The sequence below is a fragment of the Channa argus genome, chromosome 23 (assembly GCF_033026475.1).
Source record: "Channa argus isolate prfri chromosome 23, Channa argus male v1.0, whole genome shotgun sequence".
In the NCBI taxonomy this organism is placed as follows: domain Eukaryota; kingdom Metazoa; phylum Chordata; class Actinopteri; order Anabantiformes; family Channidae; genus Channa; species Channa argus.
The window spans coordinates 1545730-1572858 of NC_090219.1; the positions used below are offsets into that span (position 1 = coordinate 1545730).

General features: G+C 37.6%; 1 protein-coding gene across 8 annotated transcripts in view; it reads right to left on the minus strand.

The window, feature by feature from the left end:
- The window catches only part of LOC137108617 (diacylglycerol kinase zeta-like), a 106331-nt gene that overhangs the window by 34908 nt on the left and 44294 nt on the right, over positions 1-27129 (minus strand). For 7 of the 8 annotated variants that reach the window (XM_067493428.1, XM_067493427.1, XM_067493429.1 and 4 more), the window contains 15 exons: positions 26036-26134; positions 25311-25393; positions 25080-25140; positions 24641-24754; positions 21629-21766; positions 21036-21114; positions 20834-20889; positions 17048-17110; positions 16894-16967; positions 16272-16383; positions 16018-16104; positions 15773-15885; positions 15103-15203; positions 11524-11603; positions 11244-11288 (listed from right to left, as the gene is read on the minus strand). In XM_067493428.1, the coding sequence (XP_067349529.1) occupies positions 11244-11288; positions 11524-11603; positions 15103-15203; positions 15773-15885; positions 16018-16104; positions 16272-16383; positions 16894-16967; positions 17048-17110; positions 20834-20889; positions 21036-21114; positions 21629-21766; positions 24641-24754; positions 25080-25140; positions 25311-25393; positions 26036-26134 (1305 nt within the window). The remainder of the gene's footprint in view (positions 1-11243; positions 11289-11523; positions 11604-15102; positions 15204-15772; positions 15886-16017; positions 16105-16271; positions 16384-16893; positions 16968-17047; positions 17111-20833; positions 20890-21035; positions 21115-21628; positions 21767-24640; positions 24755-25079; positions 25141-25310; positions 25394-26035; positions 26135-27129) is intronic. The other variant, XM_067493421.1, reaches the window with a different exon arrangement.

The following is a 27129-nucleotide window of genomic DNA, read 5'->3' on the forward strand; positions in this document are numbered from 1 at the left end:
TTCAGACTGAAGTTTCAAATCTCGTTCTTTGTTTATAGGACACTAAATGGGTTTAGACATGCTCAGACCCCTGTACCACACTGTCAGACACCTTAGATCCTCCAGCTAAAGACTCTGTCCACAGATCAAGGACAACACATTGCCTTGTGCTTTCCCAGCGGCTGCCCCACAACTACGAAATTCTCCATTAATTTATATCACTATACTGATGATTCTAACTGAAAACTGACTTTTATTTACACTATTAAATGTGCAATTTTTGGGGGATTTGTTGACTAATGTTATGTGTTACAGCATTATTTGGGAGGTGCGGATTAAACTTTGAAGCTTGCATGTGCGGCTTAGTTATAGGGTGAGGTGACAACAATTTAATGAAGTTACTACTTAAACTACTTTTAGAGCAGCAGTGGGATTTTTAGAATTGCAGTCGCAGTGTTTTTGGACTCTATATTCCTATTTAACATTTTTTGTCAGTCTTACAGAACCACAGGTTCTTACCTTGTCCTGTGCTTCTAACAAGTTTGTACCCCATGTTATCACCCTCATGGTTTAAAATTTGTTTCAGAGAAAGCTGCAACTTAAAAAGAAAACCTCATTCAACCTCCTGTGGCATGAACCAGTCATGGACCTGTGGGGCAGCCGCTGGGAAAGCACAAGGCAATGTGTTGTCCTTGATCTGTGGACAGACAGAAGTCTTTAGCTGGAGGATCTAAGGTGTCTGACAGTGTGGTACAGGGGTCTGAGCATGTCTAAACCCATTTAGTGTCCTATAAACAAAGAACGAGATTTGAAACTTCAACCTCCTGTGGCATGAACCAGTCATCACTAACATATCATTAAGTTGTTGTCAACTGTGTCATAATAATTTATACTGCAAAGTAATGGTTGCATGCTTTATGTAATTGATGTCTGTTAGTTGGGACGGCACAGCTTGTAAAGTCGTTACTTTCCAAAAAAGTGTAGCTAAATCACTTCCAGCTAAGAGAGGCAGTAACTTTCTCTGTTTTTAGTCATTTTAGAACTCACTGTAGCCAAAGTTGCCAGAAGCAATGATAACAACAAAACACCAAATTTCATGCTTCAGAGACATGAATTGATCAATGACGTTAGACCCACCATCTAAAGCGGAGCATGGAATAGCTTGGTTGTATGTTTTGCTCACAGCAGGATGGATATATTTCCTCACTAAACTAGAAAATCTTCTGTATCCTTGACAATGCTTGGAGATTAGTGCACAGAGCAAAGCTCTGACAGGCAGGTAAGCTTGGTCTTGAAAGGTTATAAACCCTTGGGAGTAATCTCAATTTCAGAAATCTATTCAAAACACAAGTCAATCGATGCCATTTTGGCAAAAAGTGACAGTATTCAAAAGTTGTAGTATTTCCCTGAGATCAGCGCGAAAGAATCCAAAGAAAGTAAAGCTATTTTCCTTTGCAAACCTTTCATCCAGACGTAAACACCTCTCCTACACTGGTTCTCTGCATTTTTCTATACTTATCTAATCCTGCTGTCAGGTTAGCAATAGTCTCGAGCTGAGTAAAACGCCCTCAGGCTTTACAGCAAACCTACAAACACTGAATCAAAAGCTGAAGTCCTCTGACTCTTCTCTTCGTCTTTCTTCTCCTGCCACTTCTCCAGTCAATACTGTCAGTTGTTGAGTTCCTCTCTGTTATGGTCCGATTTAGTAAGCGGTTTCGGTCTTGTTTCTCATTCATTCTGTGCCTTGAGTCGTGTGTGTTATTTATCAAACCCAGCAGTGCAGTTCATTTCAGGTCTGAGGTTGCTCTCAGATATTTTCTAATAAGGGTAGGTTCACAGAATTTTCAAAAGCCTGTTCTACACATCTAAAGAAAGAGTGCAAACAGTGAATCTGAAGATTTTTGTGGAGAAAACAGACGTGAATTAGCCATTACTCTGCAGAAGGTTTAAGGACAGCAGCCAAACAGAAAGTACGCCTCAAAAGTATTTAGGACTCAGCGGGGTCTATTTTCCTGCAGGCGCTTCATAGCTAGGGCACGTACAGTTTTCTGGAACTTTCTTCTTTCTATTTTTGCATCTGCAGTGCTGTGCAAACACATTTGACATTCTCCTGATGTCTTTTCTTTTTGTGTGCATCTTACATTAAACTGTTTTAGATGTAAAACTAAACCTAACATAAAACATGCACCTAATCAAAAATTAAATACAAACTTAAAGCTCATAATTTAACTTATTGAAGATGTTTGACCACAAGTACTGTATTCTGTGTATGGAATTCTGATCTGTCTCCAGAACATCTTGTCTTTTCTGAAGTCTAAACACTGATAGATCCATTGCACAACTGTAGGTAACATATCAGTTCATGCTGAGTTGGAGGGCTGGCTATATATTATAGCATACTATAATTTTTAACTTACATGTGCCATTGTTAGCACCCAATTCGGATTTTATCAATACTGGCCTGTTGTCTGTTCTTATAAACACATACATATGGCTTAGCCGGTCCCCACCTGACCTGCCAGAAGGCACAAAAGTCGTAATTATGTACCAGATCTTCATTGTCATGTTTACAATACTAAACACTGAGCTACAACTTTGTTATGTTTAAGCACCAACACTGCAGGTTAGGCTTAGGCACAAAAACAATCGGGTTAGTGTTAGAGAAGGGATTCACCTAAATTATTTTTTACCACACAGATAAATCCTTTTGTTGGCATATTTCCAGAAAATTTTAGTTTGTTTTTGCCCACATTATTTTAGTTTCTGTCTGTCTGGATTTGAAAGTTCAGTTCAGGTGAATTCTGTAGCTGTGAATAAGAGGCTTGGACATCCATCAATCCAGCTATACACACTGAGCTGTTAGAAGGTCAAACACTACTGCTGAGCACCATGACTACAAAATTGTACTAACTCTTACCAACAAACACAAAACAGAGAGCCTCAAGGTTGCTAGCTATTCAAAGATACCCTGTCTAAAAAGCCATAAATCTTCTAGTTACTGTTGTACTGTAGATCTACCACAATGCCATTGAGCATCACCTGTTAAAACGCAGAAACCAATGTTACATCATTCTAGGTGCCATGCAACACAAAGTCTGACAACAACACACAAACTATCTTCTTGGTAGTACTGATCTAACATGCACTAAATAAAAACAATGGTTGTTAAAAACAACAGTAACAGGGTCAGTATTGCTCTTCTTGTCATTGAAGATAAGAATCTCATCTGGAAACAATCTGATATACATGACTATGGAGCTAATTCAGTGCAATAAATATTCTTAACTGTATTTTATGATTTACAAATTTAGATGCATTGTAAATAAAATGTGTACTTTTATATATGTATGAAATAGATTTTTAAGCACAAAGACACTCTTTCAAGTACAAATCTTATTTCTAAGTACTAAGTTTTTTTTCTAAGTTTTGTATTGCTCTACGCATTTGTGGATCTCGAGTTGTGCACATGCAGCTCTCATCATGCGGATATGGATCTTCTCCCACACACAGATCTTTTTTAACAAACTAAACATCTTAATAGAGTATGGGATTAGTCTATTTCATGTGAATCTACAGCTACATTAGGATGATAACATTAGCCACCAAATTCAGAGGAGACTAGTTAGCATGCAGCTGCCTGCTGTTTTCCTTATCGTCCAAACCTTCAGTTGACTTTAGTGAAAAGTTTGTGTACTCATTTATCCTCTGTCTGTAATAAAACTCTTTAGGTCTGAGTCACACAGCTTCCATTACCTTACTTTGAATATCCAAAAATGTATGAAGAAACAAGTGAAACTTACGTTACAAAATGCGGGTCTGCTAAATGAGCTTAGACTAACTTGGAATAAATTATTAGAAGTACAACACAATATGTCAAATATAATATAAACTGATGCATTCAGCCTCTGCTAAGTCACATAATTTATTGTTCATAGTAAAAACCCAAAATATATCACTTTAACCAAAAAAGGAAACATGTCTAGGAGGAAACGGTGTTTATCCAACCAACCAATCAGCTGCTAGATGAGTTATAGCAACTCATGGAAAAGCAAGCCACCTCCTTGAAGGTTTGTAAGGTGAACTACCTCCACATTAGCTCTAGCACTAACCTAGAACTAGGAATTACTCAATGTACTGACACACAAAACAGGAGTCCAAGGGAGTCACATCACATCTCAACTACAACAGGAGAAACCAGATTGTGTTTCATCTTGTCCCAACAGCTATTCCATTTGGTTATAATGATCATCTTTACCCTGGTGGAAACCCTAAACAAGAAGATTTGATTTCCATCTAAACCAGACAATAACCAAGCATATCCAAAAATATACCAACAAGACATTTCTGGGGCTGTTGTTGTGATCTGGTTTTCAAAAACATCAAGAAAAAGCAATACGTGATAACCACTTACAAGTTACATGGTTACTTTAGTATTGGTACGTGAAATGGAAAGGACAGCAAAGCACTTTTCTTTGTGAACAATATTCAGGTTGCCAGCGAGCTATAAAAGCACTGCAACCTCATTTTCTTCACCACAAATGTGAGGGTGACAGACCATGACAGTATGGGATCCCAGGAGCAAAATCCCCCCACTCACCAATAGGAAACAAAGAAAAGAAACAGACAGGGGAAAAACATGACTGGCTCACAAGAGCAGTGAGCAGGTAAGGTGGTTTTCTTTCCTCTCCTACAGGACTCTCTTGAAATGCTGTAACAACAATTAACGAGTCTTTACATTTATACTGTATGACAAGACAATGTTAATGATATTCCCAAGAAACAGAACAGTTACCACTGTCAATACAACCACAATAACAGGTTGTTATTTCAAACTCAGTTTGGATGGATGTTTGAAGGAAGGAATTGTTAATTAGAGGTTATATTATATATTATAATGATGATCATTTAAAACTGATCAACAACAAAAGCAAAGAGTATTTAATCTTATGTATAATTTTAAAAAAATAATCTGAAATTATGGGCCTCAAAGAACAACCTCAAACTCTATACTGATGAGTAAGTACTCAAGTTTTGTCTTGGCTAAAAGATTTGTAGAAACTCAAGTTTGAATGACAGAGCAGTCTAGTCTGTTATCTCTTAGTCTCTTATAGGCAGCTACCAAGAAGAAAACTACAACAATTGCATAAACCTGCTGAATTCAACTTTACACCGGGAATAGAGAACATGGATAGAAGCCTGATAATACTGGCCGCAAATTATTTGGTTAGATGAAAGCAAACTAAATGGAACAAATTATCAAGCTTGATTAATGTGAACCTGGCCAGAGACAGTGACTACAAACTGTTAACTGTATATTACAGGCAGAGCAGGATTGTGCTCATGTTGGCACTTTCAGACAGAGGCATACGATCACCAGACAAATGTTTGCAGGCCATACAGGAAACATTTGGAAAAAGGGGTGCCAAAACAGCCTTAATTGGGAACCCTTTTGGCAACTGTTATGAGGGGCTTCTTTGCCTAATGCTCCCCAGAGCCTTAAACAAAAGTAAGTACCTTGCTGAATGATCATATTTTAGTTTAGTTTTTCTGTTCACCCGGTGAAAGTGGGACTGAATTTCCTGAAGCATTAAGTTGTCCTTAATACAACACAAAAACACATAATATGGGATTGTGAGTCGTTTTGGTTACTTTGTGGTTTTGCTCTAAAGCCTCGTCTGAGAATATCAGGACCTCACAAAGACTACGTTTTTAACCCAGTAATTAAAAAAAAAAAAAGGGACAATTAAACCGAAATTGTTTTAAATTTGTTAGTAACTCGCCACTTTTTTTTTTTTTAACTTTCTCTTCAGCCCTAACTGCCTCTAAAGAGGACAGATCACCTCAAAAACATCAGACAAACTCAGCAGACCTACAACAGAATACATAATACTTGCCACAAGCACACTGACACACACACACACACACACACACACACACAAAATCATAAGACAACAGAACATGCAGCATGCTATAACACTGAGACACATGAAGGAAACTAATCTCTGTGGAAGATTAGTTTTTGTTTTGAATCAAGAATATCCCCTCACAGTGTGTGTGTTGCTCCTCCCATTTTTTCACATTAGGTGCAGCAACTTTACAATTTTACAAAAGAATGTTGTTTTCATCAACGTACAAATTAAATCTCGTTCAGCTATTACGAAAGGGACAGCAGGGAAGAGGGCTGCATCAGGAAGGGCATCCAGTGTAAAAACTGTGCCAAATCAACATGCAGACTAATGAGCAACTGTGGTGACCCTGATATTAACAGGATACCGAAAAGACAAAAAATTTAATTAAATTAAATTAAAAATTCAGCTATTACAAATGTACCTTCAACATCATAACAAAAAATGGTCAAGGGGTGTATAAAAAGGAAGTTATTGCAAAATTAAATAATTGCAAAATTGTCCATGCCACTTGATAACTAGGCTAACTTTAATTTGTAAAATAAAATGATCTTTAAAAAAAAAAAAATGACACTTAACGCTGGATGAGTGGCATCAGATGTTTGCCACCCATTATTTGTTATCATGTACCGTCCTCAAGTCCCTTATTCAGAGTTTTTGATAGAATTTTCTGATTTTCTATCTGATTTTGTGCTTAGTACAGATAAAGTCATTATAGTGGGTGACTTTAACATTCATGTAGATGCTGACAGTAACTGCCTCAGCACTTCATTTAATTCATTCAATTGGTTTTTCTCAAAATGTAAATAAACCCACTCAATGTTTTAGTCACACGTTAGACCTTGTCCTTACATATGGAATTGAAGCGGATAATTTAACAATATTTCCTCACAACTCTCTTCTGTTTGACCATTTTCTAATAACATTTGAATTTACAAAAACGGACTATACAGCAGTTATAGGGAAAAAAAGAGGAAGAAATTATTCTTTCATCATTTGCTTCACCATATGTTATTACAATGAAAAGTAGCCACCTTAATGTTACACCTGTACACAAGTTTATTATCTTGTTGACAATTCTGCAGCCTCACTACGTTCAATAGTCAATACTGTTGCCCCTCTGAAAAAGAAGGCAGTAAACCAGAAGAGGCGATCTCCATGGTATAGTTCACAATTACGCAACTTAAAACAGGCAACACGAAAGTTAGAAAGGAAGTGGCGTTCCAGAAATTATGAAGAATCTCATTTAGCCTGGAAAAATAGTTTAAAAATGTACAAAAAAGCTCTCAGTGATGCCAGAACAACATATTATTCATCATTAATAGAAGAAAACAAGAACAACCCCCGATTTCTGTTCAGCACTGTAGCCTGGCTGACTAAGAGCCATAGTTCTGTTGAGCCTAGTTTTCCCTTAACTCTGAGCAGCAACGACTCTCATGACTGATGACTCTATGAATAAAATTGTAGCTATTAGATAAAGAATTCACCAGATCCTCCCCCCAAATATTACAGATAGATCTTCACGTACAACTGTGCTAGAATCATCAATAAGGCCCCAATCCCTCTTAGACTGCTTTTAACCTATAGATCTCGCTGAGCTAACTTCAATTATTACCTCATCTAAACCAACAACCTGTCTGCTAGACCCTATTAGATATCCTTAATCTATCTTTAGGAACAGGATATGTACCACAGGCCTATAAGGCACCTGTAATTAAACCACTACTTAAAAAACCCTGTCTTGACCCAGGTGTTTTAGCCAATCACAGACCAATATCTAATCTCCCCTTTATTTCGAAAATCCTTGAAAAATTAGTCGCAGAACAATTGTGTGACCACCTTTACAGGACTACTTTGTATGAAGACTTTTAGTAAGGATTTAGAGTTCGACATAGTAAATTAACAGCACTGGTAAAAGTCACCAACAATCTTCTCTTGGCATCATAATGGCCTAGTCTCTATACTTGTTCTGTTGGATCTTAGTGCTGCATTCGATACCATTGATCACAACATTTTATTACTGGAACTGGAACATGACATTGGGATTAAAAGAACTGCACTAGGCTGGTTTAAATCTTATCTGATAAGATTTCGATTTGTTCATGTTAATGATGAATCCTCTATGCACACAAAGGTTAGCTATGGAGTTCCACAAGGCTCTGTGTTAGGACCAATACTTTTTACTTTATATACACGTCTCCTTTAGGCAATATTATTAGAAAACATTCCATAAATTTCCATTGCTATGTTGATGATACCCAGCTATATCTATCTATGGAACCAGATGAAAAAAGTCAGTTAATCAAGCTTCAAGCATGCCTACAAGACATAAAGGCCTGGATGTCCCATAATCTTTTACTTAATGTTTTACTTAAACTCAGACAAAACTAGTCATAGTATTTGGGCCCAAAATCTAAGAAATATAATGTCCAACCATATCATTACTCTAGATGTCATAAGTCTGGCCTCCAGTACTACTGCAAGGAATCCTTGGAGTTATTTTTGACCAGGATGTGTCCTTTACCTCACATTTAAAACAAATCTCTGGAACACCCTTCTTCCAACTACGGTACAAAATTATCGGCATCACTTGTCTCAAAGTGATGCCGAAAAACTAGTCCATGTATTTTTACTTCTAGGTTGCACTACTATAATTAATCCAAAATGCTGCAGCAAGAGTGCTGACTGGAACTAGCAAGAGAGATCATATTTCACCTACACTACCTTCTCTCCATTGGCTTCCCATTACATTTAGAATAGAATTTAAAACCCTGCTTCTTACATATAAAGCACTGAATGGTCAGGCTCCATCATATATAGAAGACCTCATAGTACCATATCATCCCAGTAGACAACTTCAATCTCAGAATGCAGGCCTACTTGTGGTTCCCACAGTTTCCAAAGGTAGAATGGGATGCAGAGCCTTTAGCTTTCAAGCTCCTCTCCTGTGGAACCAGTTCCCAGTTCTGATTCGGGAAGCAGACACCCTCCACTTTTAAGTCTAGGCTCAAAACCTTCCACTTTGATAAAGGTTATACTTAGTTATAATTATGCTGCTATAGGCTTAGACTGCTGGGGGGCCCCCCACCTCCTGTCACTCTCTCCTCTCCTGCATGACATTAAGTCTGTGTTTTCTCCCATAGTTGTCTTTCTCCTTTTCTGTCGCCCTCTCGCTGTCCCCCTTTGCAGGTGTCCCCGGGTTTTGAAGCTGTGCGTTTTCCAGCGTGGAGCTACTGGTCCTACAAACCTGCCTGATGTTTTATCATCACTTTTGTTGTTCTTTTTTCTTTTCTCTCTTCACTTTCCACTCACCCCAACAGGGGGGAATTGTTGGATTCTCTCTGTACATCTTTAGACTCTTGACTTTATTCTATAAATTGCCTTAAGATGACTTTGTATTGAATTGGCGCTTTATAAATAAAGTTGAATTGAATTGAATGGATGTGTTAAATTGGGCTTGCACTTTAAATTTACAAGTGGGTTGACCTCCAGGGGCAGTTTCAAACTGTTTGCCAAGAGCAACAAAACTATACAATAAGGAAAACCACTTTTAGTTCCAAAGCTAAAGCAAAGTCAACCCAGGAAGAGTTTAAAAGGGAGAAAGAGACTTTTCAGTGTCCAGGCTGAAGCATCATTAATAAATGTGGATAGATTTGAAGAAGGCTCCACATGGTAGACAAACAAGCAATCTAGTAGACTTTGAACAAGTGACTCTTAGTGAATTTTATTTTACCTGCTTTGGATGATATCAAGCCATTCACTGGTTGTTATCCGTTATTGGCACCTTACTAATGTCCCAGTAGGTCCCTGCTCTACATTCTAATAGGCTCAGTAGGTTGTCATCATGTGACATTATGCAACACAATGAAGTAGTGTAAACTATTACATTAAGGGTGGAGGATTAAAGGAACCAGATTTTTAATTTAGAGAAAATAATTTCTGTGTTTCATATTTGCTCAACTATTCCACAACAACTATCAGATTTTGTGTGGAGAGGAGTCACTGGATGAAAGAGGATGTCATTACACAGAGTAATCCCTCATTTTTTAATTCAAGTCCTCCCAAAATTCGCCATTAAACTGAGTACAAAGTCTTAATACAAAGTGTCCTGTAGAGCTACAAATATATTGTTGTATACCACTTTTTATATTCACACAATATGGACAAATGGGACAAAAAGAGCTCCACTGTGTCTGTCTATCTTATTTTACACATTTGCATAAAAGCCATTACACAGGATTGTTGACCCAGCCATAGACCACACTAAAACCATTAACCCCTCAAATAGCTGTGACAGATGACAGACACAGAATGAGTTTAGAATGTTACTCTGGTACACACCACGCACAAAGAGAACTGGTTGTGCTGAACCATGCAAATGCCTATAGTTCTATGCTAGACAAACAGATTAAGAATTCCTTAATTCAACATATACTTCAATCTATTCTAAAAAAAATCTAATCAGTGTCAGCTGGATGAGAGGATTATCAATTGATGTTTCTTTTAAGTGAAGTTGTTCAACTGATGTCTGAAGCAAAAATAGAGCCAACGGGGACATTTGACCATGTGGCGTTCATTAGATCCCTCATGGATGACTTGACCACAACAGCAACATCTAGATGAGATGTTAACCCACTTTACCCTCTCTGCCAAGGGAGAGCACCTGTACCTGACTCCCAACTTTTCCCATCTTAGTGTTGATGTAATCATGGCTGAAAAGTATCATTCTAAGTAGAAACTGAAATTACTTGGACATGTTTTTCTTCAAAATCTTTAAAAGATTGTCTTATTTATGTATGTTGCCTAACGCATTAGTGACCACATTCTGTAACCCCTAAAGAACAGAATTGATTCTTTTTATGTGTGTGGGTGTATGTCAAGAATAGTTTGTGCGTGCGTGCTTGCGTGCTGCAAATATTCAAAGTCGGATTTCATATCAACAGAACATTTAGAGCCCACAGTAACCGCCTCTTTTTAGCTGTCAGTCACTCACTCTGGCACGTCAGCAGCACTGCTTACAGCTGTAGACTCTCTAGTAAATCCACCACTGAATTCAGATAGGAAGCTTCAGTCACTCTGAATAGACATATGAAAACTTAGGCTTTTTCCTATGACGTTTTAGAATGGAGCAGTCCCATACCTCCTGCTGGGTGCTAGGTTTTTTAGAATTTCTTAAAGTAAATTGTCCAAGTTGTTTGTGTTTATTATGAAAGCCACAAATGTTATGTAAATAAATTGATTGACTGTTAATTTTTTATAAAAATGCAGTGTTGAAGTAGTAGCGGTAGCTGTTAGTTTCCCATGTGCCTCTGAGCCGAACAAAAACCACAATGAAACGTCCAACATCCTACTACCAACCTTCTCTCCCATGCATATAAAGGAGGGATGAACATAGCAGAAATCCTAAAACATAGGAGGACAGAAAGGAGAGTAGTCTAGGCATTACTAAATTTTGGTACACACACACACACACACACAGTATTTAATTAGTTACCAGATTAAAATCAAAAAAGGTTTCCTGCTTCCGCTCTTCCCATTCTCTACTTTCAGCCAACTTTGTGTCACAGCCATTTTCTTCCATTTCAGACACGGAGCTATGACCTTTTCATCTCCACTGCTCCTCCTCTCTCCTTCTTACCTCTTGCAAACGCTGGATGTGCTCTCTGCAGGTTTCTAAGTCGCAGTCACCAGGAACCACAATCAGTCCCAGAGGAATCGCTGGAGATACAGAGGAACAAGACAATTATCTAGCAGCACTTTGATGCCTACTCCAACACTGGTGCTCAACTCCAGCTCTCAAGACCCTATGAGTGCTGGTAGTTTGGATCCTAGTTATCTAGCAGGGACTGATGCAGACACGGGACTTCCAATAATTTTAATTAAATATATGATAGTATGTACACTGTGGCACCAACATGATATTTACTTTAGCTTTATTTTGGGGCACAATGTTAGTTTTGAGATCAACACATATTGTACAATGTTGACTGCAGTAAAGCCCTACAAGTTTGATTTACTAAGTCAAAGGCCCAATTCCTATTCTCCTCCTTGGCCATACCACATGGTTTTGCACATTCATATGAAGTGGTAGGGGGTGTCTCTATTCACTTTAGTAGCAAGGAGTAGAAAGAAGCAGCGTGTAGAAGTAGGGCTATGTACAGTAGTCCCTCAAAATATTATCTTAGTTTAATGTTGTTTTACATGTTATGTACATATTCTGAACAAAAATAGAACAAAAACACATCCATAGTATTAGTTCACCTGGTGTCAGCTTACTAGCATCTAGCGTTAACTAATAATATGACGATCCTGTATTAGAAATGTACAGTGTAACAGAGGTGCCCCGTGTTTTACATGGGACTTCTCAACAAAACACCGCCACTCATTAAGCCCTGGAGATATATAGTTGTTATAATTATAACTGTTTGTCTTCTAATATTAATTAGTAAGTAAGTACCAAATATCTGATTATTTTATAATTTCAAAATATCAACTTTTAATTTCATGACTGTGGCTTATTAGTTTTATTTTCCATTGAAGCAAACCTTTCTTAATTAAAAAAACATAAATCTGTGTTAGATGTAGGTTAGTGAAAAAAAAAAGACCTCTCTGCTGCCAATCTTCTGCACACTACAATCACTGCAGTTTATCACAGTGAATAAACATAAAAATCCTAAATGTGCTGCCGTTATCTCCTAGTCAGCAATTAGATGAGGCGAACAGGAAGTTGGTTGGAAACCATTGATGCCTATTCACCCCACGTTTGCTCAATATCACAAAGAAAATGAATACAGGCAAACGAAATTTCTATGTGAAATATACAATATGTAATTAAATCAAAACAGAACCTAATTACAGAACCGTAACTTTAAGAATACATAGTGGACATAATAACCCTACATCTGATGGTTTGTTCCAGTGCAAAATTTTGATGTTGGCACTAGTGTCTTTTATTTTATCAAAGAAGCTTGACCAAGCTGGCTCACCATCAGTAAGACAACATACTGTAGGTTGCTGAAACAATAAAGATTGCTCCCTAAGGAAATGCAGGCCGGGCTGCCCACATCACCAACGTAACACTGCTGGCTGACTATCACATGGCTCATTGTGCTGGAAGAGCTGTCAAACCAAACAAACAGCTCCAGAACCCACACACGGACACACACACCTTCCCATTGATACTAAAAAGCTTCATGGGAAAGACAAATACTGGATTGAAAGGTAGAAATGGGAAATCCTGAATAGATACCCACAGATTTTAACAAATACTAGAGAATTTTTTTGTTAAGAAATTAGATATCAGATATCAATAAAGCAGGCAGTTTATCACCCAGATGCATGTTCAATTACAACAACACTGCTTTTGTTTTTGATTTGTATAGAGCACCACCTTCATGGACTCACTTTGAAGAGGTTCCTTTTTTAAAACTGACCTTTTGAAGGGTCACACAAGTAGCAAGTGAGTGATTGTTGTGTACAGTGATGCTACATGCACAACCATATTTGGAAAAAAGTTCAAAGTATACAGTACAAGCAATGCTCAGGATTTTTGTACCTACAAAAAAACATGTGAAGCACTCAGATCTAAAATAATGTCATTTTGCTCACATAATTCCCAAAATGTATAATAAGAAAAGTACACAACAATAGCCACAGTTCTAATACCACCTGTTAGTCTAAATGTTGGACAGAGACATGATGGACACAGTGACCAATCTACTGCCACACACATGCACTGTGTTGGCCACAGGGGGTTTTAATGTTGTGACTACTCAGTGTAAATGTAGAATAGATGAGACTTCTTGTCTAATTTCATACAGACACAGTGAGAGAAATAGCACTGAGATGGTTTAACCACTGTGCTTCTGGGTATAAAGGATATTTTTGCTATCTCCCCAAGTGTGACACATCCACAAGTTGAAAGCAAAGATTCTTAATGAGGAAATGACTAAACTTCAAAAAGAAATCAAGAAGTTACAAAAATGATGAAGACAATCTAAAATCTACAGACATAACACTTGTGAATTAAAGTGGAAAATATGAATTGATGACCAATGAACACATAGGTAGACTTATTTTACCATGTTTCAAACTAGTCCAAGTACACTGTTCAGTACATACCAATGATACAGTATGTAAAAAAAAAACAGAAAGAAAAAGAACGTAATGTCTACACTTACACAAAAAAAGCAGGCTATTTACAATATAGTAAATGTAACAGCGCCACCCAGTGTCACCACTCTGAACTAACATGAATTCATGACTGTGTGTGTGTGTGTGTGTGTGTGTGTGAGTGTGTGTGCATGCTAATGCTAAGAGCAAGACAGATAAAGGCAAGTATTCTCCTTGATGCTCACCATTTACAATACACATATGTAAGTGTGACTGTGTTTGTGCATGTCTTTCTTTCATTGTGTGGACAAATATTATTTTAATGCTACTGTTGTGAGAACATTTTGTCTCTTCCTGACAACTCAAAGAGCTGTTTGAGGATTAGGGCTTTGTTTTAGGGTTCAAGTTAGAAACAATTTTGAGGTTACCCTTAGGTTTGTAGGGCTGGGTAATGCATTATTAGAAAGAGTCTCGAGAAAAATAGGTGTACAAACAAAAGGTGTGTGTAGTATTTAAAATCATATTTCACATAAAAACAGATACCCAGCTACGCTACAGCAGTCATGGAGAGATGATTGAAAATTACCCTCTTATTGGGCTGCACTTGCTGCTCCACAGAGCAGTTTTATTCTCACTTCTGAGAACAAGTATCTAGTTAAAAAATAGATCTATTATATGTATTCATGTTTACATAGAAAACCAATATATAGAACATATAGAAAACAATATCCCAACATAAAAAAGAAAACACTTAAAAACCAAAATTGTATATTTTCAACAAGCTTGCTTTGTATTGTACCTTTTCGTTTCATCTATGCAATCCATACATTTTCTTCTTTTTTGAGTCATATAAAGAATATTTGCACAGATTAGTACACATATTCTTTGGTTGGTGCCCAAAGATTTATTATTGCATAGTCTGTCCTAATTATTCAGCACTTATATTTTTCCAAAAAAGGTTTAATATTAATAAAACAATCACTCAATGTGAGACAGAGAAACGGCTTTTGAACTTTTTTAAGTGAAGCGTATGACTGATTTTAACACATTTCCAATATTCAGTACTTGCATTCAAGGTTCTAAATGTGTGCCTTTGTTTTCTTACATGCTTGTCGTAGTTTGTCCTTGTCGTAGTGCAGAGTATCATAGTCAGTCATACCAATCCTGCTGACTCTGATCCTGAGCTTCTCTGGGACTATCTGTTGACTGGGACACAAACAAGAACAGACAATGTAAATAAATGAATGACTCTGATATGAGAGGATACAAAATTATACAATACAATACATTGCAAAGTGGCACAATACAAACCATTAGGATAAAGACCAATATGATACAGTACAGTAGTTACAATATGATGCAATACAGTGTGATACAAAACAACTTTGTTACATATAGGACATGGTGATATATTAAATTCTTTAAGTAAACTTTAATTTATGCTGTTGAATGATGTAAAAAATTGTTAAATTAAAGAATTCATGATTAGTGCTTCCTCACTAGTCACCCAAACAGTAAAAATAAAGTAACACAATATCCCCATTGAAGCTGTGTGATGGTGCGCTGTGGATGCAGAGAGAGTACTGAGTGTAGTCCCCAGTGTTTTGGAAGCATTCAGAGCCCAAAAGCTGATCCTTTTTTTTGCACTTTACAATGTATCCAGTTTTTGTTGTTGTTTTCCAAAGTTTTTCTTTGTCAATTTAGCAAATATGCCCATAAATACAGATGAAATTTTTTTAGCGTGTGTGTGGTGTGTGTGTGTGTGTGTAACTTACTCATTAAGATGTGGGATTGACGTCCGTCGTTTAGTTTTCTGAACCATGTTGGCCTGGTTTCTCAGGCTGATGTGGATTACAGAGGGAGCAAGTCTGCATGGCTCACCGTCCACCTAACAACAATACATACCAACCACACGGCCAATTAGTGAAGTCAAACACTGGCGAATAAAAGATATCCTTGATCTCAGTATTGTGACAAAGTGAAGCAGTGAAGCAGTAACAGGCGTATGAAGAGTATGTACCTGTACAGGTAGAGGTTTTGTAGTGGTGAGGGTGACTTCTCTACACTGGTTCAGCCTCTCACCATGACCTCCAACCTGGAGAGTAGCCTACACACACACACACACACACTCTTACTAAGCAATCACTACATAATCCAGCTATAACCACAATCCTTAACCACTTTCCTAAACCTCCTAAATCACGACAGACATGTTGTATTTATATTAATTAAAGCTCATTATGTTGACAGTGACACAGAAAGAGAGCTCCATACCAGTGAAGTCATAGTAAATCCAATGACCTCGATGTACCCGTCATCATGGCGTTGAGGTTCAAAGTCATGATGTTCACCAGGGTTTCCCCATGGTGTTGTGCCTGCACAATACCTTGGGACACAATATGCACAAAGTCATCTCATCAGAAGCAGCAGTAACACTCACTGGCAGCATAATCATAATGAGATCTGAACAGAACTCCATGTAAGTGATTCCAGAATGGTATTTCTCCATCAGAGTCTGCAGTAGCTTTAACTGACAACATGGACATACATTTGTCAACAGTGTCACTAATGTCACCAGCATTAGACTGAAAAACAACCCACTGCTGCGCATAACTGCTGTATTACTAACAGGATACATTTCATTAATTATCATTTGCCATATATCGGTATTTAAAGTCTCGCTCTTTTGGTAAATCACTCAAGTTACCTAAGACCAAACAAAACAAAATTTTAATGACTTATGGTTTCAGCATTATTCACAGTACAAAGCCATACCAATGACTTAGGACACACACAAGTGGATAAAATTGTGGTAAGACATTTAAAAAGTTAAAATTTTTAAGTAGATTCAGTAACAGTAGTGGTATTACTCTTAGCAGGCTTTTAGCTGGCTAACCTGGGGATGTTGAGGAACACCAGACACTGCAGCTTCAAGTCCTGAACCTTTGGTGTTATATCTGTCCCGTCACACTAGATAGAGAGAGAAAGAGAGAGAGTGACTCAGTGTTTTCACACAAAATGACTGACTGTTTTGATTGACAGCTACTCACCACCACTTTGATGTGCTTTGACAGGTCTTTGGAGCTTCTCATCAAGAAATCTGAGAATGCGGTCTGTATGAGAGACACCACATAGATGGACAGACAGGCAGACAGGTAAGCAGGATCCTCTTAGAGGACTTCATCATTAAACCCACAGCAGGAAGGCGTTATCTTCCCAATGCCTCTGGCAAAGTCAGAGACAGACTGCTTCCAAACCATAGTCTTCAATAATGCATACGTTTTTATATTTCACCACAGGCCCATACAGCAGTCTGATCTCAGTTACCCAACATTTACCACACAAGTAGACTTCAGGGAAGCAGCTGGTGTGACCTTGATCAGTTATACTCGGGGCTCTGTGGATGGTTAACATGCTTGCAGGTCCTCTCATTGCAGGCCTTACATAACTTAATTAAATCTGAACTTGCAGGATCTACAGCTTCTCACTTTGTTGTGAGTACAAACTGTGATTTGTTAAATTTGTTAAAGCTATGGTGCATGTGTACTTTGCAAAGGCCCAATAAATAGTTAAAAATATCTTTAAATGATGCAGTGCTGCATTGCACTTCTTCTGATCCAAATGCCTTTAACTGCTTGTTCATTAAAATGCTACTTTACAAATCTCTGTAAGTCATTTTGGATTAAAGTATGTGGCAAATGACTAAATGTGAATGTAATTCCTGGCATTGGCAAATGGCACAAAATATTTGGGCAGCTGGCCACAACCATTTCAAACATAAATATTCCATAGCTTTAATATTTTTGTTTTACATTACTGCTACAAATAGTTCGAATAGAAAACTTGCCACTTGACACGATTCATTGAGTGTATTTCTACTCAACAAAATAATTTTAAGTCAAAATAAGTAGCATTCCATTTCAAATGTAATGTAAATTTTATGTTTTTAGAAAAATATGTGTACATTGGTCAATAGTTAAACTTTAATCTTTAGGATGATTAGGAAGTCAATCTGTAGCAATCAAGAGAACTCTGTGTAGGTGAATCAGCAGACCCTTCGTCTGTAAAAGTACAGTCTCTACTAATACATTCCAAAAGGAGGCACAGGTTCCTCTTCTGTAAGCACAAACACTTCAGCTGTCAACTAAACTTATTAATGAGCAGCCTCTCCATTGTTGAGGAAGGGGAAGGTACTCAGATATCTGCAGGGTTTCCACTAATCTTGGGTTTGTAGGCATGTACAGTAAAGAGAAAAGCATTTGGAAGATGGGCATGCGTTCACATGTACAATCCCTTGTAGACGTATTTGAATAGCAAAGCCAATTAATTTCTTTTTGCTGTACATTGATTGAAAAGACCATTAAGACACAAGGTGATCTTTTATTTAATGGTATTTTTACCTCAATATGTTAAATAGGCAATAGGATTGAAAAACAAAAGTTCTTAAGTAAAAAAAACTACATTAAATAAGTAGCTTGCAAAAACAGCATCAAGCCTGCCAACTCATTCACATCACAGGATTTCTAATTTCTTGTTTTGATGTTTACCAGGTATTAACTGATGTAGCTGTTTCTGTACTTTTTCTGAATTCCAACCTAAATTTCTGGTGCATTTTGTACTGCTGATGAGGTTATTGTATCTTGTGGTTTGGCCTCTGTATTTCTGCTCATTAGGTTTTCTTCCCATCACCCCTGCTCTTTATAGGTTGTTGGTTATGTCACTGACTGTTGTTTTGGGGGTTTGCTTCATTCAAATCAATTAATCAATCAATCATTTTGCCATGCATACAGTAGTGCAGACAGAATGAAATTGCGTTTCTCTCCTACTAAAAAAAAAAGACACCAGAAAGACACCATGATATTAATAATAATAATAAATAAATAAATAAATAAATAAATATTAGATAACAGTGACAATCAGTTGAGTAAAGTGACAATAAGGTCCTCGGTCAGCGGTTCAACAATCTGACCGCTTGGGTAGGAAGCTGTCGAGGTCTGAGAGGTCTTTAAGACCATGTTAACATTGAGGAGTATGCTGAGACACCGACATACAGTAAAATCATCTGTGCACTTGGTGATGTAGCTAGTCACTGTCTCAGCATGCTCCTCAATGTTAACATGATCTCCCTGGGAAGCTGCAGTGTTAAAGGCCTCCCAGTCCGTGCGAAACAGTCCTGTACAGAGGAGGCAGCTCCCTCTAGCCAAACCCTGATATGCATTCTCTCAGGTCTGTTACATCTTGGCAGTGGTCTATAAACTGGGATTAGCATAAAAGATCTGTGGTTAGAGTAGCCCAGGTGGGGAAGGGCAATTGCTCTGTATGCCTGTGCTGTGTTTGTTTAGACCAAATCCAGGGTGTTTTCTCTCTGGGTCTTGAAGTCCACATATTGCTGGAATTTGGGAACTACAGTCTTTAAGTTGGTGTGGTTGAAATCCCCAGCTACCAATATAAAGCTGTCTGGTTGTACAGTCTGTAGCTCACAGACGGAGTCTTGTAGATCAGAGTTCTATTTAAGCATTATATTTAGCATTTGTGCTCTTTGTCCACTCGGACCAATGTCATGTTGACAAAAACTACATTTTTTAAGTCACTTGCTCCAATTCTTTTCCTTGCATAAAGTATGGTTGACCGGACATAACAGCTTCTTTATTGTTTACCATATCTAAGTGTAAATATAATGGAGGCTAAAATTCTGAAAAGTGTGCAGCAACAACAAATTTGTTGTTCCAAAACTTTTGAAGGGGACTGTACTCATAAAAAAAAAAACTGGTGCAGTTTGGATTATTTTCTTACAGGATCTGATCTGTTTTTAGTTATGTTTAATTTCATGCAGCCATTCTTTCCATCTGACAGGTGCCTCCTGGGGGAGACAATTAAAGAAGTCTTGAATCTTGAGCCTTGAATAAATGCATTTTTCTATCCACAACTGTTCATCAAATAAACAACATATAAATAAACAGCTGGTTGTGCTAATTTTCCATGTGGGTGGCAATCTATTGCAGAAGAAGAGGGTGCAAAAAGATGCTGTAATTAAAGGATAAGGCTAATGATTTTGTATTTTTATTTTATTGTTAACAAATGCAGATGAAATGTGCCTACTTACTGTAACATCTCTGATTCCTGAACCACATTTAGCTTAGTCCTCTTTGCCACAGAGCTCCACTGTTGTTCAAAAACTACTAGAAACATGTCAGTGAAGCACACCGCTGCACTGGTTGACAAATGTTACCATAGTATTTGTTAAAAGAACTCGAGAGAGTGATAACAACTATCGCTCTACCTGTGAAAATCCATTTCACACTATAAAAAGGTCATCTTTAGAGCTCTTTTAATAAAAATACAGCACTGTTTGCTGTTTGTTCAATTTGTTCAGCTCACATTTAAGGTGTACCAAAAATGTTTCACCTGTGCTTCATTATTCATTCTATAGCATGAGTTATTAATAACTCATGCTAACATTCTATATCTGGCCACAAAGTGGAGCCACTGAGGTAATATTTTTACGTGGTAACGATTTGTGCAAAAAAGATATTAGGTATTTAGTCATTTGGGAACTGCACCATTATCTGGTCCTACATACATTATCTGGTACATACATATCATTACATAAACATTATCTGGTCTTCTGGTGGAACTGCATCTTTTGTGAAGGATAACAGTTTCCTCTGCTTAGTTAGAGTAATTTGTTTTTCTGCTCACTGGAGACAGAATAAAATAATCATCACGTCTGAGTGTGGCTTAGGGAGCAAAAAACATCATAATGCTGGAAGTGTTTCTTAAAAAAAACAATGTAACTTAAAGAGAAACATTGATCTTTGAGACAGAGGTGCACTCACCCCAGCATAGAACATCTTATTCCTAAAGCGACTGTTAAACTTCTCTGGGTTAGCCTCTGAAATGAGAACAGAAAGACAGTAAATCAACTAACCATTTTATACATATGTAACAATGTCAATGCAAGGGCAAAATTTCCATGATGTTCATGTATACATTATCAATCTATGTTTTTTATTGTTCTCACTGCTGATATGAATTTACCTCTTGATTCGTGGAACTCTAAAGTCACATGAGCATCAAATCCAAGACTGAAGTAATTGTTGAAAACATCCATAGGAAGCTGAGCGAGTACAAACATACAAAAACACCAGTTACATCTGGAATAATATCTACAACTGTCATTGTGAAAACTGCTTCCAATGTGTCATTTCTAATCTTTTTTAATTTGTATTTCTTCTTTTTTTCTCATGTGTTTTTTTTATGATTGTATTCAATGTTGTTATTGTTTCTTTGAGATCCTTTTATGTGACAATTTGTAATATGTGCTTTAATTTAAATTTACTTGAAAGAAAAGCATGATTTGCTGGTGCCCCTTGACAAACATGACACAAGGTGTGGGTCAGCAAAGCCCCCACCATTAGAGAATATATCCAACTGAGGATCAGCCTTTATTGCAGAAGTTGTAAAAATATCTTGTTCTGACTCCAATGTATATATGTACAATGTAGGACATGTGTTTTTGACTGTGTAAAAAACGGGAGTGAAAGTGTGTGAGATCTCAGTGATCAGCTCAGAGTACAGGAATACAGTATGATGCTTTTGTTTGCAAGTTTGTATAATGTAGGTGCACCAACCTTATCAGCCTGTTGTTCATCTTGTTCAGCCCCTGCACCGTAATTTGGTTCAACATCCAAATTCCACCTGTCTAGCTGGACAACAGTTCCATCCTCAACATGTGACAGGATCTTAGATAGAGGTTCATCTGTATAACCCTGGAACACATGCCGATTTACATATAGCATACACAGTAGACACATGCGCACATATTTATACATGAACAGTCCCCTCAATAAGTATGAGAAAAGCAAGGTATTTGTTTGTGCTGTACACTGAAGACATAAAGTAGATGACAGTACATTTTGGACACCCAGACTGTGACTCTTCAAAAAGCATTGGGGCAGATAGTATTAAAGTCAATAGGAAAAAATTAACTTAATATGTTTGCAAATTTAATAAACTTAACAGTTACTGACATCCCTGAATTGTTAGTTTCTTCTTTTGATTTTCTTCTCTAGGCTTTTCCAGTGGGAAGGGACTTGATTTGCATATGGGGTTTGTGTACTTTTACCACCTAATTTTACTGTGCATGAGCCTGTGTGGCTGCAGCCCGCTCATGGTGAACCTTGCACTCTGTGACATTATTAAGTTGTGGCTCATCTATGTACATGTTCAGCTGGGTAAAGGCCTGGTAACTGGCCTTATAAGTGTAAAACCTTGACTTTTTTCCCTATAATGAGTCAGCAGTGTGTTTTTTTGGTCATTGTCTTGCTGACAAAATGTTTGTGTACACCACTGAATTAATTCTGCTGCTAACATCAGAATTTCTACCATCATTAAAGATCAGTGAGTCTGTTCCAAAACCAGCCATGCATGCCCGAGTCATAACAAAAGAACAATCATGAAGTTTTATCATGATTTCCATGTGCTTTTTGCCTATGTGGGGTGTTCATCTTCTGGCATGGCCTCCATATGTCTGCTATGAAAGTTTGTTTTTCCTTTTGCTGACTTGATTTGAGTATGTTGCTCAGTAGAGATCTGCTTTCTATCTTGTTCAGGAAATTTCATATCATTGGATCGGCTATGCCTCATGTTTGTACAATGCCTAAGATTTTCCTTATTTTCTTGAATCTAAACTGGTTTGCATTTCTCCCAAAGCCAGTTCTATTCAATTCAACTTTATTTATATAGTGCCAACTCACAACAAAGTCATCTCAAGGCCATTTACAGAATAAAGTGAAGACTATAAAGATGTATAGAGAAAACCCAACAATTCTTCCTTGAGTAGCACTAGGCAACAGTGGAGAGGAAAAACTCCCTTTAACGGAAGAAACCTCCAGCAGAACCAGGCTCAGGGTGGGCGGCCATCTGCCTCGACCGGTTGGGGTGAGTGGAAAGTGGAGAGAAAAAGAAAAGAGCAACAAAAGCAACAACAAAACATCAGGCAGGTTGGTAGGAACAGTAGCAGCAAACTGGAAAACACATAGCTCCAAAGCCGGGGGACACCTGCAGAAAGGGACAGAGAGAGGGAGACAGAGAAAGAGACAAGACAACTACCGGAGAAAACACACAGAGTTAATGTCATACAGTAGTGACAATTGTGGGGTGAGCAGAGAGAAGAGTAGGTAAAAAGGAGGAAAGGAGCTCAGTGCATCGGGGGGTGGGTCCCCAGCAGTCTAAGCCTATAGCAGCATAACTATAACTAACTTTAAGCTTTATCAAAGAGGAAGGTTTTAAGCCTAGACCTAAAAGTAGAGAGGGTGTCTGCTTCGCAAATCTGAACTTTGAGCTGGTTCCACAAGAGAGGAACTTGATAGCTGAAGGCCCTGCCTCCCATTCTACTTTTAGAAATTCTGGGAACCACAAGTAGGCCTGCATTCTGACATCAAAGTGGTCTACTTGAATGATATGGAACTATGAGATCTTTTAGATATGATGGAGCCTGGCCGTTTAGAGATTTATATCTAAGAAGCAGGGTTTTAAATTCTATTCTAGATTTTATGGGAAGCCAATGGAGAGGCTGGTGATGGTGCACTCTTGCTGCAGCATTTTGGATTAATTGCAGGTTTTTACGGAGTTACTAGGGCATCCTAAAAGTAAGGAATTACAATAGTCCAACCTAATTATTAATTGGTCCTAATTTTGGCAATGTTCCATAGGTGGAAGAAGGCTGTTTGTTTTGAATTTGTATTTGTTTTATATGTGAGGTAAAGGACAAATCCTGGTCAAAAATAACTCCAAGGTTCCTTGCAGTAGTACTGGAGGCCAGACTTATGCCATCTAGAGTAACAATATGGTTTGACAGCATATTTCTGAGATTTTCTGGCCCAAATACTATGACTTCAGTTTTATCTGAATTTAGAAGTAAAAAAAAATGTGGGACTTCCAGGCCTTTATGTCTTGTAGGCATGCTTAAAGCTTGATTAACTGATTTTTTCATCAGGTTCCATCAGGTTCCATAGATGGATCTGAAAAGAAACCGGGGGTTGTTTTTGTTTTCCTCTATTAACAATGAATATAATGCTGGGTTCTCTCTATACATCTTTATAATCTTGACTTTATTCTGTAAAGTGCCCTGAAATGACTTTGTTGTGAATTGGCGTTATATAAATAAAGTTGAATCTAACTGTTCTGGCATCACGGAGGAATTTTTTGTACATTTTTTTTCACTGTTTTTCCAGGCTAAATGAGATTCTTCTAAATTAAAAAAAACTCATGTAAAACTCATGAGCAGTCTTTTGAAGCTATTTATTGCTTCAACAAATCAATCTCATAGCATATACCCGGGTAACAAGAAACACACCAAACAACAGAACCACATGTCCTCACACTTTAGAGAAGATAAAATGTGGATGATCAGCTACAAAAGGTGCTTTGTTCTGTGTTGTTCATATGATGTTGTTCTATGTTTTAATCTGATATCCATCTTTTGATCTTAAATGTCTTCAGTGTACAGCAAAGGATTAAAAGAATAAATTTGATACACTCAAGACTTAGTAAAAAATGTATTAGATCAGATTTCGAATGGTAGTTAACAGGATTCCTGCTCCCATTCAACATAGTTGTGTGTGGATTGTGTTTGTACACACCCCTCCCCAATTAAGGGTCCTGGCAAGGTCATTTCCTGTCCCGAGTGGTAACACGGCAACAGCAGGGTGAGGATTTAATGCCAGTTCATCAAGACAAGACAGGATCCAACCCACCTGGTTTAACACACACACATACACATACACACAGTTACAGAGGAAAGGTTGTGACTATCCATCTCTCTTCAAAAGTACATTTACAGTGTCCATCAGAAATTACATCTGCTGAATCTCTACAACATTCATGACTTGTCATTTTTCAAATATCAATGAATGTTTTAAATCAATAGATGTATCCTTATCCATCTGCTATCATTATTTGTCTATTTTATTGTCTTTCGTAAGCTCTTAATTTTTACAAAAGTAGCTACTGAGTATTATAAATACTTTTCTGATGTGTCTAATAATGCGTTTGTATATGTGTATATGTGTTACTCCTCACAGTGCCGTCTCCTCCACAGGCCAGGATCCTCAAGTTGTGGACTTTGCGATACAGCTCTAGCCTAGAAGATTTACAATGATTATTGGTTGATTATGATTTGACAATAATTATTAGTAAATGTCTACTGATTTAGGTTTCTGTTAAGGCTTGGGTTACGGTTAGCTATCTGGTTGTGATGGTTAAGGATAGGGTAAGGTAATGGCTCTTAGGGTCCTCACAACAATAACCTACCCCTCTTTTGGTCCTCCCTGGCTCAGGTCAAACACCTGTCTGGGGTTCAGACACCACATGAAGGACTGCAAGATCTTTGTGCCCTGACAGAGAAACAACCAGGATGTTGGAAATCTAGTAAATAACTAAAACCCCACAATCTACTTAGAGTACAGACATTGTTTTGTAATATACAAGTCCAATCCAGTCCCAACTTGTAAGAGACAGGTGATGGTCCAGTAAAGTTTTAATTTAACTTCTGTTGAGGCAGAGGAGTGGAGAAAGACAGTAAACAACAGTTTTCATTTTTGCAATGGAGGCAAAAAAAAATTGTTTTTGACTAGCACAGCCTGAGTGGGCACTGGTATCTCCTTTGTTTTTGAGGTAATTTTGTAAAATGGCAGATATAGCCAAACTAGTACTGGTGTTAATGTTGCTCAGTGACCTTGACACATTCCTACAAAGATATATAGAAAAAAGGAGCTGTCTGTCGCCTGTCTGATCACACAGAAGTTGACCTCTGTCTGTGTTTTTGTATTGAGCAAATGACTTGAGTCTGGCTGGGCTGGGTTTTAAGGCGTTCTGATTAGTACATAACTACAAATACAACTGAATTGTCAAACTGTTTCCTGACTTAACTCTGTAACTGTGTTGGTTTAGTGACTAAGTTGCTGGATGACTACAGTCATTTATTTACCCACTGACTAATTTCTAAGTAATCAAGTTGCTTCCTTTTTCCCAAATACCTGGTTTCCTCCACTCTTGGGGTTGACAAACACCAATAGAGGTTTCATCAATGGTGATGGGATGGGTCGTATTATAAATGGCTTCCACTGCCGTCCTTCCTGTCAGAGAAGATCAGATTCTTTAAAACAGAGCTTCACATGTTCAGACTTTGAAGGTGACACTGGTCAGTCAGCTACTGTTCATTTAACTAAGAACAGAACACTACGGCTACCTGACATTTTGTATGTAGCTCTCGTAAGATGTCTTTTGACAAATGCAAGCAAACAATTACAACATATTTCTAAGAATATGTTGATGCATTATGTTAATAGGATTCTACAATTATAAAGTGTTAAATATGTTACTTGTGCATTTGCATGATATTGACATTTCAATCAACTTATCAAGAAACTACAAAAGTGGGAATTAAAGCTGCTGGAAGCAGCCAAGAACAGGCTGCCTAACTTCCATTGTAAGTCATTACATAGGAACAGTTGCAGAATCTAAAAACTTAAGCTTTTGTAGCATAGCTGAAAGTTCACGTTCAGTACAAAAAACAGACAAACTTTTCCTTTTTGCTCATTTTCAAAAGATCCAAAACTTCTATAATTTTTTTAAAAGGATGGGTGCAGGCAATTAGGTAAGATGAACAACAAAGCTTTATTGTGCAAAGAGGTAGCACGTACGTTTGTAGTCAGCACTGCATTCTGGATCATTATAATAAAACATACAGCACTCTGCTCATAAATAGAGTTGTCCCAAGCCACTTATTGTTGAACAACTTTGTCCAGAGAGGGTAAAATGTCTATGAAAGGGAAAGTTAACATTTAGCCACGGAGAAAAAGGTCTCCTCATTCTCCTGTGTAGGTGTTGAAACTGCCCCTGACACTTCTCAACTGGACCACAATTATGTTTCCCACTGACCACAGGTAAAGTAAATTAACATAAATGATGGTTAACGTTACCTGGGATGTAATGTAAATTGCTGTTATGATTGAGCTATATATACAAGCTATTGCTCATCACAGTAATTCTGTTTACGTGTGTAAGACACCACATAACATAACGCTAAACATCTTTCTCTGAGATGTGTACAGGAGAAATTAAGTATTAG